Below are 13609 nucleotides of genomic sequence, written 5' to 3' on the forward strand. Positions count from 1 at the left end.
TGGGGCAATAATGGTGCAGAGCACTATATGGCACAGCTATGGGGCAATAATGGACGGTGCAGAGCACTGTATGGCACAGCTATGGGGCAATAATGGTGCAGAGCACTATATGGCACAGCTATGGGGCAATTATGAACGGTGCAGAGCACTATATGGCACAGCTATGGGGTCATAATGAATGGTATGGAGCATCTATTTTTATTTTTGAAATTCACCGGTAGCTGCTGCATTTTCCACCCTAGGCTTATACTCGAGTCAATAAGTTTTCCCAGTTTTTTGTGGCAAAATTAGGGGGGTCGGCTTATACTCGGGTCGGTTTATACTCGAGTATATACGGTAATTGTTTTTTTTTTATAACAGGTTAGCACTCCTCCTTAAAAAATAAAATAAAGCGATTAAATTGTTGTTTGTACCCCAAATTGGTGTCAATAAAACTGTCAGCTCCCCACAAAAAAACAAAAGTCCTCCCACAGGAAAAATAAGAATATTACAAGTATCAGAAAATGGCGACTCAAGCCAAAACTGAAATAAAAAAGTTCCATTTAAGTTTGATATCTCTGTAATTATACAGACCTGGAGAATTAAGTGTCAATGATTTTTACCACACAATAAACAAAACCTAAAAAACTGATGGAATTGTATATTATTTTTCTCCATTTCACCACACTTGGAATTTTTCAAAAATAAAACACTGACCAGTTTTTAAGGGGTTAGAGACGTTTTGCATCAAGCCTACCAGTTATATTGGCATCATGAATACCCATATTAATAGATATAACATAAATCTCCAGATATCATTCATTAATCAGCTAGAGATGAACTTGTCATTGAATAGTAATGTCCAATGCATGGGGAATAAAATCTTTATTGCAGTTATTTCTAATTTACAGTACTAATCCAAGTAAGTAGTGATCTCTGCAGCCAGACACAGGAGATGGGGTCTTATTGGTAACTACATCTTAACACTGACTATATTTGGCAGCAAGCAAATGGTTAAACTTCCCCAAAGCATCACAAAAAATGCACAAGAAAAAGATACCGTTCCTATAATTTAACAGAAAGCAGAAGTCTATATTTTTTATTATCTATGACAACATAATGTTATAAATCCAGCTGTTTCCCATTCACAGGTCTATAAATAATAAACATGCTGCCAGTCAGTGGGGCTCTGGAGCAGCAGATAGGACGCCGAGCCGGATCACAGAAAAGACGGCACACTCATTTGGTTTTGCTTATTCTTCCTCTTCACCAGAGAAATGCGGAACAGACTTCTTGGCTACAACTTTATCCAGCCTCTGTCCCTGTAGGTATGGATTTACCATCTGTAAGAGGAAAAGTTGGGCGGTGACAAGTGTGTAAGTCATGAATATGATAGATAGATCTAGGTAGATAAATAGATTCCCAATCTCAAAGAGTGTACAATGTAAAGAAAATAACGGAATGATTTGGAAATTTCCTGTAGCCATATTTTATTAACACAAGGTAAGAGCACAGACCAGAAGGCAAACGTTGGACATTTTTCTATTTCATTTGAAAAAAAATAAAAAATCATTTAGATATTAATGGCAATAAAATATGTAAAAAAAAGTTGGGCCAGGACCATGTCTACCATTGTGGAGCAGCCCATTTTCTTTTTACAACAGTCTGTAACATCTGGGAAATGAGGAGACCAATTGCTGGAGTTTTGATAAAGGAATGTTGTCCCATTCTTGTCTGATGTAGGATTGACCCGGTCTTTGCTGGAGTTTTCGTTCCTGAATGCACTGCATGTTTTCTACTGGTGAAAGGTCTGGACTGCAGGCGGCCGTTTCATCACCCGAACACTTAAACTGTGAAGCCATGCTGTTGTGATGGATGCAAAGCTTTCCCTGAACTAAATGTTGCTGGGTTAGGAGAATATGTTGTTCTAACACCTCTATATAATGCTCTCATGGCGCCCTTCCTGTATTGCGCCGCCCTGCCATACATCAGATCAGAGATGTAGGAACTGTGTGCTGATAACAAGCTGGATGGTCCTTCTCACATTTTGATTCATCAGACCACAGAAAAATGTTCCATTTTTCCTCAGTCCGTTTTTAATTAACTTTGCCCCAGAGAAGATGGCAGCATTTCTGGATTGTGTTGATATGTGGCCTCTTCTTTGCATGATAGTGCTTTCATTTGCATTTAAGGATTGCAAGGTGAACTGTACTTACAATGATTTCTAGAAGTATTCATGAGCCTGTGCAGTGATTTGCACAACCCAATCATGCCTATTTTTACTGCAGCGCCACCTGGGGGCCCTTAGATCATGAAAATCCAATATTGACTGTTAGCCTTGTCCCTTGTGCACATGGATTTCTCCAGACTCTCCACATCTTTTCATGATATTATGTATGATAGATGGTGGGATATTCAAAGTATTTGACATTGAGGAACATTTTTCTGAAATTGTTCTATGATTATTAGATGCAGTTATTCACAGATTATTGAGTCTCCGACCATCTTTGCTTCTGAGAGACTCTGCCTCTCTAACATGCTCTGTTCTTTTTTGTGACTTCATTGAAAAATTACCCTCCATCTGCTATTCAATTACTTTTACTGTCTTTTGTTAACTTCGTCCCAACTTCTTTGAGGAGTATTGCTTCAATCAATTTCTAAATGAGTAAATTTTTCACTCAAATTAAATGGAAAATGTCTAGTGTTCACCTTCTTACATGTGTCCTATGTTCTGTTGTTAATAAAATATATCTAGAAGAGATTTCCAAATCATTGGATTTTTGTTTTCTTTACGTTTTATAAAGTTTACATTTTTTGCAATTGATGTTATAGATATATATTAGAATTTAATGGGTCATGTAATGTCCATGATGTATGTTTGACTTATACTCAAGGAAAGTCTCTGAAAGTATATGCTAAATATACACCCTGGACACATACAGTACAATTTCATACATCCCCCATCTACCATAATTAGGGGTAAAGAAAAAAAGAAGGCAATTAAAGTGTTCCCTTTGTATTCAGAAGAGCTATTGATTTCCCAAAATGTATGTGGAATATAGACAACAAACATGGACTGCATTGTAATGAAACTTAAACATGGTCACTGTTGTAGAGTGGGAAAAAGACTAAAACTGATAGTAATAGAGTCTGGAGTGTATTGAAGAGCTAAAATGAGTTTCAAATATAAACTTGATGTTGCTGCTAGAGATTAGTTATTTTTTATTTGAACTCTCAACTTCACCGAATTTTACTCAAAAACTTGGTTCCAAATATCTCAATACTGGAAAGCTTGTAATTGCCTAGAAAATACATGTGGAGTAGAAGAGAAAGAGAATCATAGAATGTTAGAGTTGGAAGGGACCTCCTGGGTCATCTGGTCCAACCCCCTGCTCAATGCAGGATTCACTAAACCATCTCAGACAGATGTCTGTCCAGCCTCTGTTTGAAGACTTCCATTGAAGGAGAACTCAACACCTCTCGTGGCAGCCTGTTCCACTCATTGATTACTCTAACTGTCAAAAAGTTTTTTCTAATACCTAGGAATCTAGAGAAAGAGGACCCCGCTGACCAAAAGATCTTACACTATACAGGAGAGAGATAGGACTCTGCTGACCATAAGAGCTTACACTCTACAGAACAGAGAGATAGAGAGGACCTCGCTAACCATAAGAGCTTACACTCTACAGGAGAGAGAGAAGCCCTCACTGATCATATGAGCTTACAAACTATAGGAGAGAGAGAGGACCCTGCTGAACATAAGATCTTACACACTACAGGATAGTGAGGACCCTGCTGACCATAAGAGCTTACGCTCTACAGGAGAGAGAGAGGACCCCGCTGACCATAAGAGCTCACACTCTACAGGTGGGAGAGAGGACCTCGCTTATCATAAGAACATACACTCTACAGGTGAGAAAGAGAGGATCCCACTGACCGTAAGAGCTTAAGGCCCCGTCTCACATAGCGAGATCGCTAGCGAGATCGCTGCTGAGTCACAAGTTTTGTGACGCAACAGCGACCTCCATAGCGATCTCGCTATGTGTGACACGTACCAGCGATCAGGCCCCTGCTGCGAGATCGCTGGTCGTGTCAGAATGGCCTGGACCTTTTTTTGGTCGTTGAGGCCCCGCTGACATCGCTGAATCGGTGTGTGTGACACCGATCCAGCGATGTCTTCACTGGTAACCAGGGTAAACATCGGGTTACTAAGCGCAGGGCCGCGCTTAGTAACCCGATGTTTACCCTGGTTACCAAAAAAAACAAACAGTACATACTCGCCTTTCGGTGTCCAGGTCCCTTGCCGTCTGCTTCCTGCTCTCACTGACTCCCGGCCGTACAGTGAGAAGTGAGAGCGCAGCAGTGACGTCACCGCTGCGCTCTGCTCTCACTGTACGGCGGCTCAGTCAGAGCAGGAAGCAGACGGCAAGGGACCTGGACACCGAAAGGCGAGTATGTAGTGTTTGTTTTTTTTGGTAACCAGGGTAAACATCGGGTTACTAAGCGCGGCCCTGCGCTTAGTAACCCGATGTTTACCCTGGTTACCCGGGTGCTGCAGGGGGACTTCGGCATCGTTGAAGACAGTTTCAACGATGCCGAAGTCGTTCCCCTGATCGTTGGTCGCTGGGGAGAGCGGTCTGTGTGACAGCTCCCCAGCGACCACACAGCGACTTACCAACGATCACGGCCAGGTCATATCGCTGGTCGTGATCGTTGGTAAATCGCTTAGTGAGACGGGGCCTTTACACTCTACAGACTGGAGAGAGGACCCCATGATGGCCAAAAGATCTCACACACTATACAGGAGAGAAAGATTTACCCAGTAACTCTGGAGATGGAAAGCAACTCTGTCATACAAATTATGACATACTGGGATCTGAGAATCAGTGATGGTCCAGGTACTGACCACAACTGTACAAGGTATGATAGTCATAGCTGCATGGTATTATGGACGAGTGGCAATGGAAAATGACATTACCCCACTCTCTGATGCTTCATCAGTTAGAGAAATGGTGCCGGGCAAGTCTTTAATCTCAAAATGTTCGATCCGCGAATCAATTCGCTCATCTGTAGTAGCTGATTGCTCATTATTGGCAATATCAAACAAAAAAAAGTTGAATGAATAGAAAAAAATCCATGTAAAACCACATCAGAAACATGCATATTGTACACAGACTTTTTTTCTGCCGGCACTCTGATTTATGGTGCAGAAAAATCCTCTGCAAATACTCATCACATGTACATACCTCAATTGTACTTCTGTCTACAAAATCTAAAATCATTGAAGCAGCAAACTTAGTGAAAATCAAAATCTGTCAGTCTCAAAACTTTTTGTCATGACTGTAAGAAGTAAACTCTGTACCCATAGCTGGTATACCTATATAATGTGTGGAGTTACCTAGGCTGAACTCTTTCCCTTGAAACTTTTATCTCCCATTTCCCACAACTATACAAGCACAACATGTCATATGTCAAGTAACAATTTTAAAAAATAAGTATTACCCTCTTTTTCCTCTGGGAGGTGCCTTTCATCTTCTCATAAAGTAGTTTTTTATTCTGCACACAGGATAAAAGCAGAAATCACAATGCAGTCAATCACAGTTTTCCTTTATAATGTGGGTACAAGGAATAGAAATTACCGTAGATAGCCTCCGTTTACCTATGCAGGAGGATTAGCTTTACTTGCCCAAGAATTACAGCTAGAAACATAGTTTTTGATGGATAAATACAAAAAATTCTTAGATTTAAGAGCACGTCTTTCCCCTAAACATTTGCAGAAAATAACCTACAAAATTAAGGCTTCTACAATTATTAAAATAGTTTAATAGTGCTATTTAACTAAAAGAATAAACGTCAGATATGAATAGATGGAGTGTGGAGCGGAGCATTTTCTTTCATTATATCCCACCAGACTGATTGATCTGGAGCCAGTCTCCCTGATCTCATTGATTTGCTCTTTCTAATCTGAATCTAGTCTAAGATCTGGGGATACTTTCTATAATTTGGTATCATTATAAAATGCTCACAATAATTTTCCCTTTAAGCATAGAGGGTTTTTGTTTGGCCTTGGGGATTCACATCTGTTTAATTCTTGCCGTCTTGTCTGGATTCAAAGATTATGCTGGAGAAATAGGGCTTTTCCACAAGTACAAAGACTAGAAAATCAATAAAGGTTTTTACAAATGACAGCAAAATTCTTTATTTTTCTACATTTTAGGGACAGTTCTGATGTACTGATTACACATAGACAATGGGTGCTATAGGATTTATCGAACCATTAAACGATTTCTTATCCTTAAAAAAAAAAAGACGTTAAATATGCACTACTAACAAAAATGTTATCCCACTAAACCTTTCCAAATATGTATGTGTTGTAAAACAGAAAGAAATTAAATGGAGTTTAAGTTGGTATACAGACAGTGTGTAAGTGTATGTTCACACTGGCAAATTAAACAAATAACCGAATATAGAAACAAAAATGAACATATACCCTGCTATAAGTAGGTAAACAGCAGGTGTTCATATAAAAACATGGGGTATTTAGTAAAAAAAACATAAAAGCCATCCCACCAGACACAAGGTGTGCCCAGTCGGGACAGTCCTAACCTCTAGTATTAAACTGTACCAAGGTGTACCCAGTCGAGACAGTCCTAACCTCTAGTATTAAACTGCACCAAGGTGTACCCAGTCGAGACAGTCCTCACCTCTAGTATTAAACTGTACCAAGGTGTACCCAGTCGAGACAGTCCTAACCTCTAGTATTAAACTGTACCAAGGTGTACCCAGTCAAGACAGTCCTAACCTCTAGTATGAAAACTGTACCATTTCAAAAATGATCTCAATGTGAATAAGGGTGGTCAGGAGAGGGCCCAGCTATGGACACCCAACCATGGGAAACTATATAAACCTAGACGCAAAACCGAAAGAAATTAACTGGAGTATAAGTTGATATACATGCAACGTGTAATCGCAAGTTCACTCTGACCATTAAACAAAATTAACAGGTTAGGACCGCCACGATTTGGTACAGCCTGACGCTGGTGGGATGGCCTTTATGCTTTTTTTGATCAAAAACAGTGTTTACTAAGTACCTTATGTTATTTATATGCACTATTGCTTTTTACTTACTTATAGCAGGGTATATGTTCAAGTTGTTTCTATGTTAGGTTTTGGATGTTTGTGTTGTAGTGCAGTTTGTATTAAAATACTTACCATTCACTGTCTTCTACGGTTTCCAGCGCCACTCCGGTCCTCTCTGGGTCACGTGAGCGCTCATCATCTTGGGACCGTTGTACAAAGCAGTGTAATTTTCACTAATGTAAGCCTCCATAGACTTACATTGTGATTGCGACTTACCGTCCACACACAAAACCCTGTGTGATCCAGTGATTTGAAGTCATGTGATCCAGAAAAGGACTGGAGTAACTTTGGAAACTGTGATCAGTAAATATTTTAATTCAAGTACACTACATTATAGACATAGTTAAAAAGTTCTAGGGGGATAAAATGTTTGTTGGGAGTGCTTCTTTAATATCATCTAAATACTGGGACCCCCACCAATTACCAGAATGGACTACACTTGGTGGTGGCCTTGCAGCTAAAGGGGTAAAGCGCATCGCAGAAAAAAACGCAGCATGTTCATTAATTTTGCAGATTTTTTGCGGATTTCCCGCTATTTAATGCATTAGAAAGCTCTGGAAAAAAACGCGAAAAATCCACACAAAAAAAGCGACAAAAACGCGATAAAAACAAGCAAAAAACGCATGCGGATTTCCTGCAGAAAAAGTCCGGTTTTGTTCAGGAAATTTCTGCAAATAATCCTGACGTGTGCACATATCCTAAAACTATTCTTTCCATTTATACTTTTTCTCTCTTTTGGATTCCTCTCCTGGCTTTGAAAATAAACAAAAACTACCACAAAAACAGGATTTGTGATACCAGCTTTATAAAATAAGCTATGGGACAATGAATTGATAGGTTTGTCTATCTAAAGAGAGAGCCATCTTGCATGGAACATTTATGTGCGATCAGTGGAGTTCTGATTCCTGGAGTCCCAGCCCAGCAGCAAACTATGGAGTAGAATGTTTTTTTTTCTATGAACAGCAGCCGATCTGCACAAATCAATTCAGTGGATGCATTTATGGAGCCCCGTTGCCCGCTACTGAATAGAAGTTATTATTATTTATTTATATAGCACCATTAATTCCATGGTGCTGTACATGAGAAGGGGTTACATACAGGGTTATAGATATCATTTCCAGTATTTACGATGACAGACCAGTACAGAGGAGAGAGGACCCTGTCCTTGCGGACTTGTTGGACCCCCATTGATCACACAATGATGAGGATCTATTTTGAGCATACTAAATAATATGTAAACCATTTGACAAGCGATGGGGGAAGCTTTAGAGAGCTAAAGAAGTAAGGGATGACAGTCATGACTTACCCACTTGTTAACTCCTGGATAGTTGTGTTCTGGGTCGTACAGGTTTTGGTGAAGCTGGTATTCTTTGCTGAACTGGGCTGTGTCTGGTGTATCTGCCAAGCAACCGTCACCTATTTTCCAAACAAAAACATTCTCATAAAAATGGAACAATTAGGTACATTTTCCCAAAGATGGCTTGCAGTAAGAACAACCTGTAGAAGGCAGGCTGTGCTTAGAATGAATTGTGCATTCATGTTCATGGAGAAAACACAAGTTATACTGTATAACGCAAAGAAACTCTGCAGTTGTGGGAGTAGCTGTATTAAGTGCCGAGGCAGGAGTAGACCTTGAGCTCTAGTCCTTAAAGGGGGTATCCGGGACCATTTTAGTTTTCTTTTCATGGGGTAAGGACAAGCAGGTAGTTGCTAACTACCTGCCTGTTCTGCCCGATGCTTCATCAGAGCAGTCACTGGCCACTCCTGACGGTGATTCTGTAGCTTTCACTAATATCACATTAACATAGCAGCTGCTTCTCTTCTGCTTTGCTCTGTTGAGGGGGCATTACTGCTGATGTTATGCTGATTGACAGCCGGCTTTCCACTGCCTAACTGCGGAGAGCTGTCTGTCAATCTGCACAATGTCTGCAGTGATGGCTTGTCAACAGAGCTGCTCTGTTGACATTGGGTTAAATGAAGTAGCAAAATTGCTGGTAGGAGCTACTATCTGCCTGTCCGTTCTTAGCCCCATGAGAAAAAACTAAAATAGTCCTTTATAACGCCTTTAAAGAGAACCTTTCAGCCTGGAAATGCAGTGCAAACTGCAAGCAACATTTTATAGAGCAGGAGCAGCTGAACATGTTGATGTATAGTTTTGTAAGGAAAAGATTCAGTAATACTTGCATTTTATTCAATGAAATCCTTATTCTCTCCATGCAATCAGGTCCAGTTGGTGGCTATAATCAGTGATTGACAGCTTCCTCTACATGCACATTTACACAGGGAAAACTGTCAATCACTGATTAGGACCTCCCACTGGACCTGTGCAAAGAAAGGGCAGGGAGTTCATTACATAAAATACAAGATGTACTGAATCTTTTCCCACAGGACTATGCACCATTCTGTTTAGCTCCTCCTGCTCCATAATATAAAAAGTTGATGGGTTTTCTTTAACCCCTTCATCCCCGGAGCTTTTTTCGTTTTTCGCTCCCCTCCTTCCCAGAGCCATAACTTTTTTATTTTTCCGTCAATATGGCCATGTGAGGGCTTATTTTTTGCGGGATGAGATGTACTTTTGAATAATACCATTGGTTTTACCATGCCGTGTAACAGAAAACGGGAAAAAAATTCCAAGTGTGATGAAATTGCAAAAAAAGTGCAATCTCACACTTGTTTTTTTGTTTGGCTTTTTTGCTGGGTTCACCAAATGCTAAAACTAACCTGCCATTATGATTCTCCAGGTCATTAGGTTATTTTTTATCTAAGTGGTGGAAAAAAGATTCCAAAGTTTGCAAAAAAAAAAAAAATTGCGCAATTTTCCGATACCCGTAGCGTCTCCAATTTTCGTGATCTGGGGTCAGGTGAGGGCTTATTTTTGTGTGCCAAGCTGCCGTTTTTTGAAGGATACCATTTTGGCGTAGATACGTTCTTGTTATCGCCCGTTATTGCATTTTAATGCAATGTCGCGGCGACCAAAAAAACGTAATTTGGGCGTTTTGATTTTTTTTCTCGCTACGCCATTTAGTGGTCAGGTTAATCCTTTGTTTTTATTGATAGATCGGGCGATTCTGAACGCGGCGATACCAAATATGTGTATGTTTGATTTTTTTTTATTGTTTTATTTTGATTGGGGCGAAAGGGGGGGTGATTTTAACTTTTATATATTTTTTATTTTTTTATATTTTTAAACACTTTTTTTTTAATTTTGGCATGCTTCAATAGCCTCCATAGGAGGCTACAAGCATGCACAACTCGATCGGCTCTGCTACATAGAGGTGAAGTACAGATCACCTCTATGTAGCAGAAATCCAGGTGTACTTTGAACGCCGACCACAGGGTGGCGCTCAAAGCAATCGGCCATCAACAACCATAGAGGTCTCAAGGAGACCTCTGGTTATGGCAATGCACCGCTGACCCCCGATCATGTGACGGGGGTCAGCAGTGCGAGCAATTACGGCCGCGCGGCCGGGAGCGCTAGTTAAATGCCGCTGTCAGCGCTTGATGGCGGCATTTAACTAGTTAATGGGCACAGGCGGATCGCAATTCCGCTCACGCTCATTGTGCGCACAGGTCAGCTGTACAAAACAGCTGACATGTCGCGGCTTTGAGGTGGGCTCACCACCGGAGCCCACCTCAAAGCAGGGGATCTGGCAGATGACGTACTATTCCGTCAGCTGGCAGAAAGGGGTTAAAGGGGTCAATAGGCCACTCCTCATAACATGCCGCCAAAAGACACATGGTAGGTGGGGGCCTGGTTAAAGATTTTATTTTGGGGTCCAGGAGCTTCAAGTTATCCCACTGGTTGCAGTGTATACCAGTAGTCCATGGCTGTGGCATTGCAGCTCAGCTTCATTGACGGTTACATATTATGGACTTTTATGCCCTCTGAATACTGCCTCATAGTGCCTTTATGATGCACGTTATTCTCACTTAGAAACATAACTTTTCTATGAGAATTCCTTCATAATACAGGATATCAATCTCCAAATCCTGATTGTTATTTGGATTTCTGGAAAATGTGCTCCGCAGTAGTGACCTCATAGTCTCTCCATGGAGGGCATATTAGGGATCTGTCACAAGTATAAAGATAATCTAGCATAAATAAAGGATATTTCAAATGCACACTGAAGAAGAAATTGGAGATTATAACAAAAAATAAAGCCAAAAAGAAACTTGTCCAACAAAATATATTTATGATGTAACATCTTTTAAACCTACATTGGAAACTTTACCAATGCTAACCTTAATATTAGATGCATGTTACATCGTCATGAGTCCACCTGCCCAAAAACCTTAAATTGCCTATACATTGCTTTAGTGATTTATTAGACAACTAGTCTAGATAACAGTCATAATCGCATATTGGGAGAGGTTCGATTACCTCGTTCGTGTCTGTAGTGGTAACTTATTTACCAAGAACACTTTTACTTTGTGCCTTTGGCAAAATTTGTAATGGCTATAGGTCCCTTTTAATGACTTGTTCATTTACTCACAGACACAGTGACGCCACTGAGCAGGTGCATGAGGTGGTGGAAAGTGAACGGATAGAGAAGGTGAATGTCATAGTTGCTAATTTTTAATTATTATTCATGTTAATCTCTACTGGGTTTTATTTTAAGATAATGGCATACAGTGCATTTATTGCATCTATTTGGGACAGTATTGATTAGTATATGGTTCCATATTACACATCGATATCTACACAATGGACCATGGATTCAAGAGGAAGAATGTCCTGCGGAAAGAGTGTTAAAGGGGTTTTCCAAGCTGGGGGCTCAAGTTTGAAGTCACTCTAAGGGACTACAGACTTGTGAATCTGCATATTGCACGCTTGTCAGGATTCTCCGATGTCGGCGACGGGAGTGGATTGTTCGTGACCACAAGTATGCGATTTGCATACTCCTGGCCATATTCCCACTAGATGTATACAACCTTGCTAATTTCACTTGTATTGAGTCGGCACGTGACCGCGTGTATGCAAATCACATAGGTGCAGTCACGTGCCCACCAGCATCGAAGGATCCTGACAGCGCTCACACTGTAAGCTCTGAGGATTCACAAGTCTGCATTCATGCAGAGTGACTGTAGACTTGGACCCCAAAGTTGGACAACCCCTTTAACACTGAAAGTAGATCATGAAATAACTTCATACTGCTCCATAGAGAGGCTGTCCAGCCACCTAAACAGTTTTTAAAAAATGCTGTAAATTAAGAAAAATAAATAAAACGGATCTTACCAATTCATCAATAACCTTGACCTGATGTTTCCCTGGTCTCCGACCATTCTTCTTGCTCAGTCTGTACATGTGGACATGTGACTGTTTTAGCCAATCACTGGCTGTAAAAGTGACATGTTGGTCGCAGTGGTAACATGTTTGTTCAGACTGAGCAGAAAGTACAGAAATTGGAGAGGGGACACCGGACACTGGAATGGCAGTATTACTATTTTAATTTTATAACATTCAAAGACAAAAAAAGGCAGACAGACATTCTTGTTAGGATGCTGCGCAAACATCAATCACATAAATAAGCAGACACCCCTCACCCTGACCCGCCCCCGAAAGAAGTGAAACGCGCGTCAGGGTGTGGGGACACCACTCTGCATTCTCCTGACCATCATCGGTCATTTACAGTCGTCCTCATGACAGGTACAACTCTTTGGGATTATCTTTTTCCCCTATATGTGGGCTATCATCATTTACCATCTGGATATCTTTACATCTATCTATTCTTGTGGATATGTATGTATCTCTGAGCCATCTAAATTAATTTATAGGTTTGTATCTTTATTGTTAAGTATTAACATTTCACTTTAGACTAGGGTTTGGGATGAGGATAATACCTGTATGCATTAATTGTTCTAAATTATATATACGCCTTGTTTTGCCCCTAGAAATACCCTGAATAGTATTTGATGTGTAAGTCTATACTGCTGGAATTATATTCCATCCTATATGTATTTATTATTTGGCATTACATAATTTATACGGATTTATTACAGGATTATAAATGACATAGACCTTATGAGATACACAGGATTTAGTGGCGTCCTCTATACGAGGCACCCTGTGATTTTAAATGTTTTTTATATGCTTTTCATCTAAATTAATGGATCTCTTCTTTCCTCTGGTGGATTACCCATAGCTAGATTATGTTTTGAAATCTTGTTAGATAGCTAAGCCATGGTGAGGGTGAAAAAAAATTGTTGGACACCATAAGAATTAATAATTTGTATTTCTTTTTTCAAAAAAAAGTATTTGGTCGATTCTTTTTAGGTACAGTCCCAGCTATAGATCTTGATCTGTACAAGTAACATGTTGAAAGTTTTACAACAAAAACATCTTAGGATAGATGATTGGATGTGTACAAAACACTACATTATGTACTAAAACTATTATTTTAAGGTCTCTCTTTATTTCATCCTTTACTAAAAAAAAAATTGTGAAGAAAATAGTTGCAGCTTATTATAAATGAGTGCCATATATTTTTCT

At 40.0% G+C, this 13609-nt stretch overlaps 1 protein-coding gene across 1 annotated transcript in view; it reads right to left on the reverse strand.

Moving 5' to 3' along the window:
* Positions 1 to 847: 847 nt before the first annotated feature.
* The window catches only part of SCG5 (secretogranin V), a 79933-nt gene continuing 67171 nt past the window's right edge, over positions 848 to 13609 (reverse strand). The window contains exons 4-6 of the mRNA XM_077263572.1: positions 8426 to 8535; positions 5482 to 5535; positions 848 to 1322 (exon numbers count right to left, since the gene is read on the reverse strand). Coding sequence (XP_077119687.1) covers positions 1233 to 1322; positions 5482 to 5535; positions 8426 to 8535 — 254 coding nt within the window. The 3' untranslated portion in view covers positions 848 to 1232. The remainder of the gene's footprint in view (positions 1323 to 5481; positions 5536 to 8425; positions 8536 to 13609) is intronic.

Source organism: Ranitomeya variabilis, chromosome 1 (assembly GCF_051348905.1).
Source record: "Ranitomeya variabilis isolate aRanVar5 chromosome 1, aRanVar5.hap1, whole genome shotgun sequence".
Lineage (NCBI taxonomy): Eukaryota > Metazoa > Chordata > Amphibia > Anura > Dendrobatidae > Ranitomeya > Ranitomeya variabilis.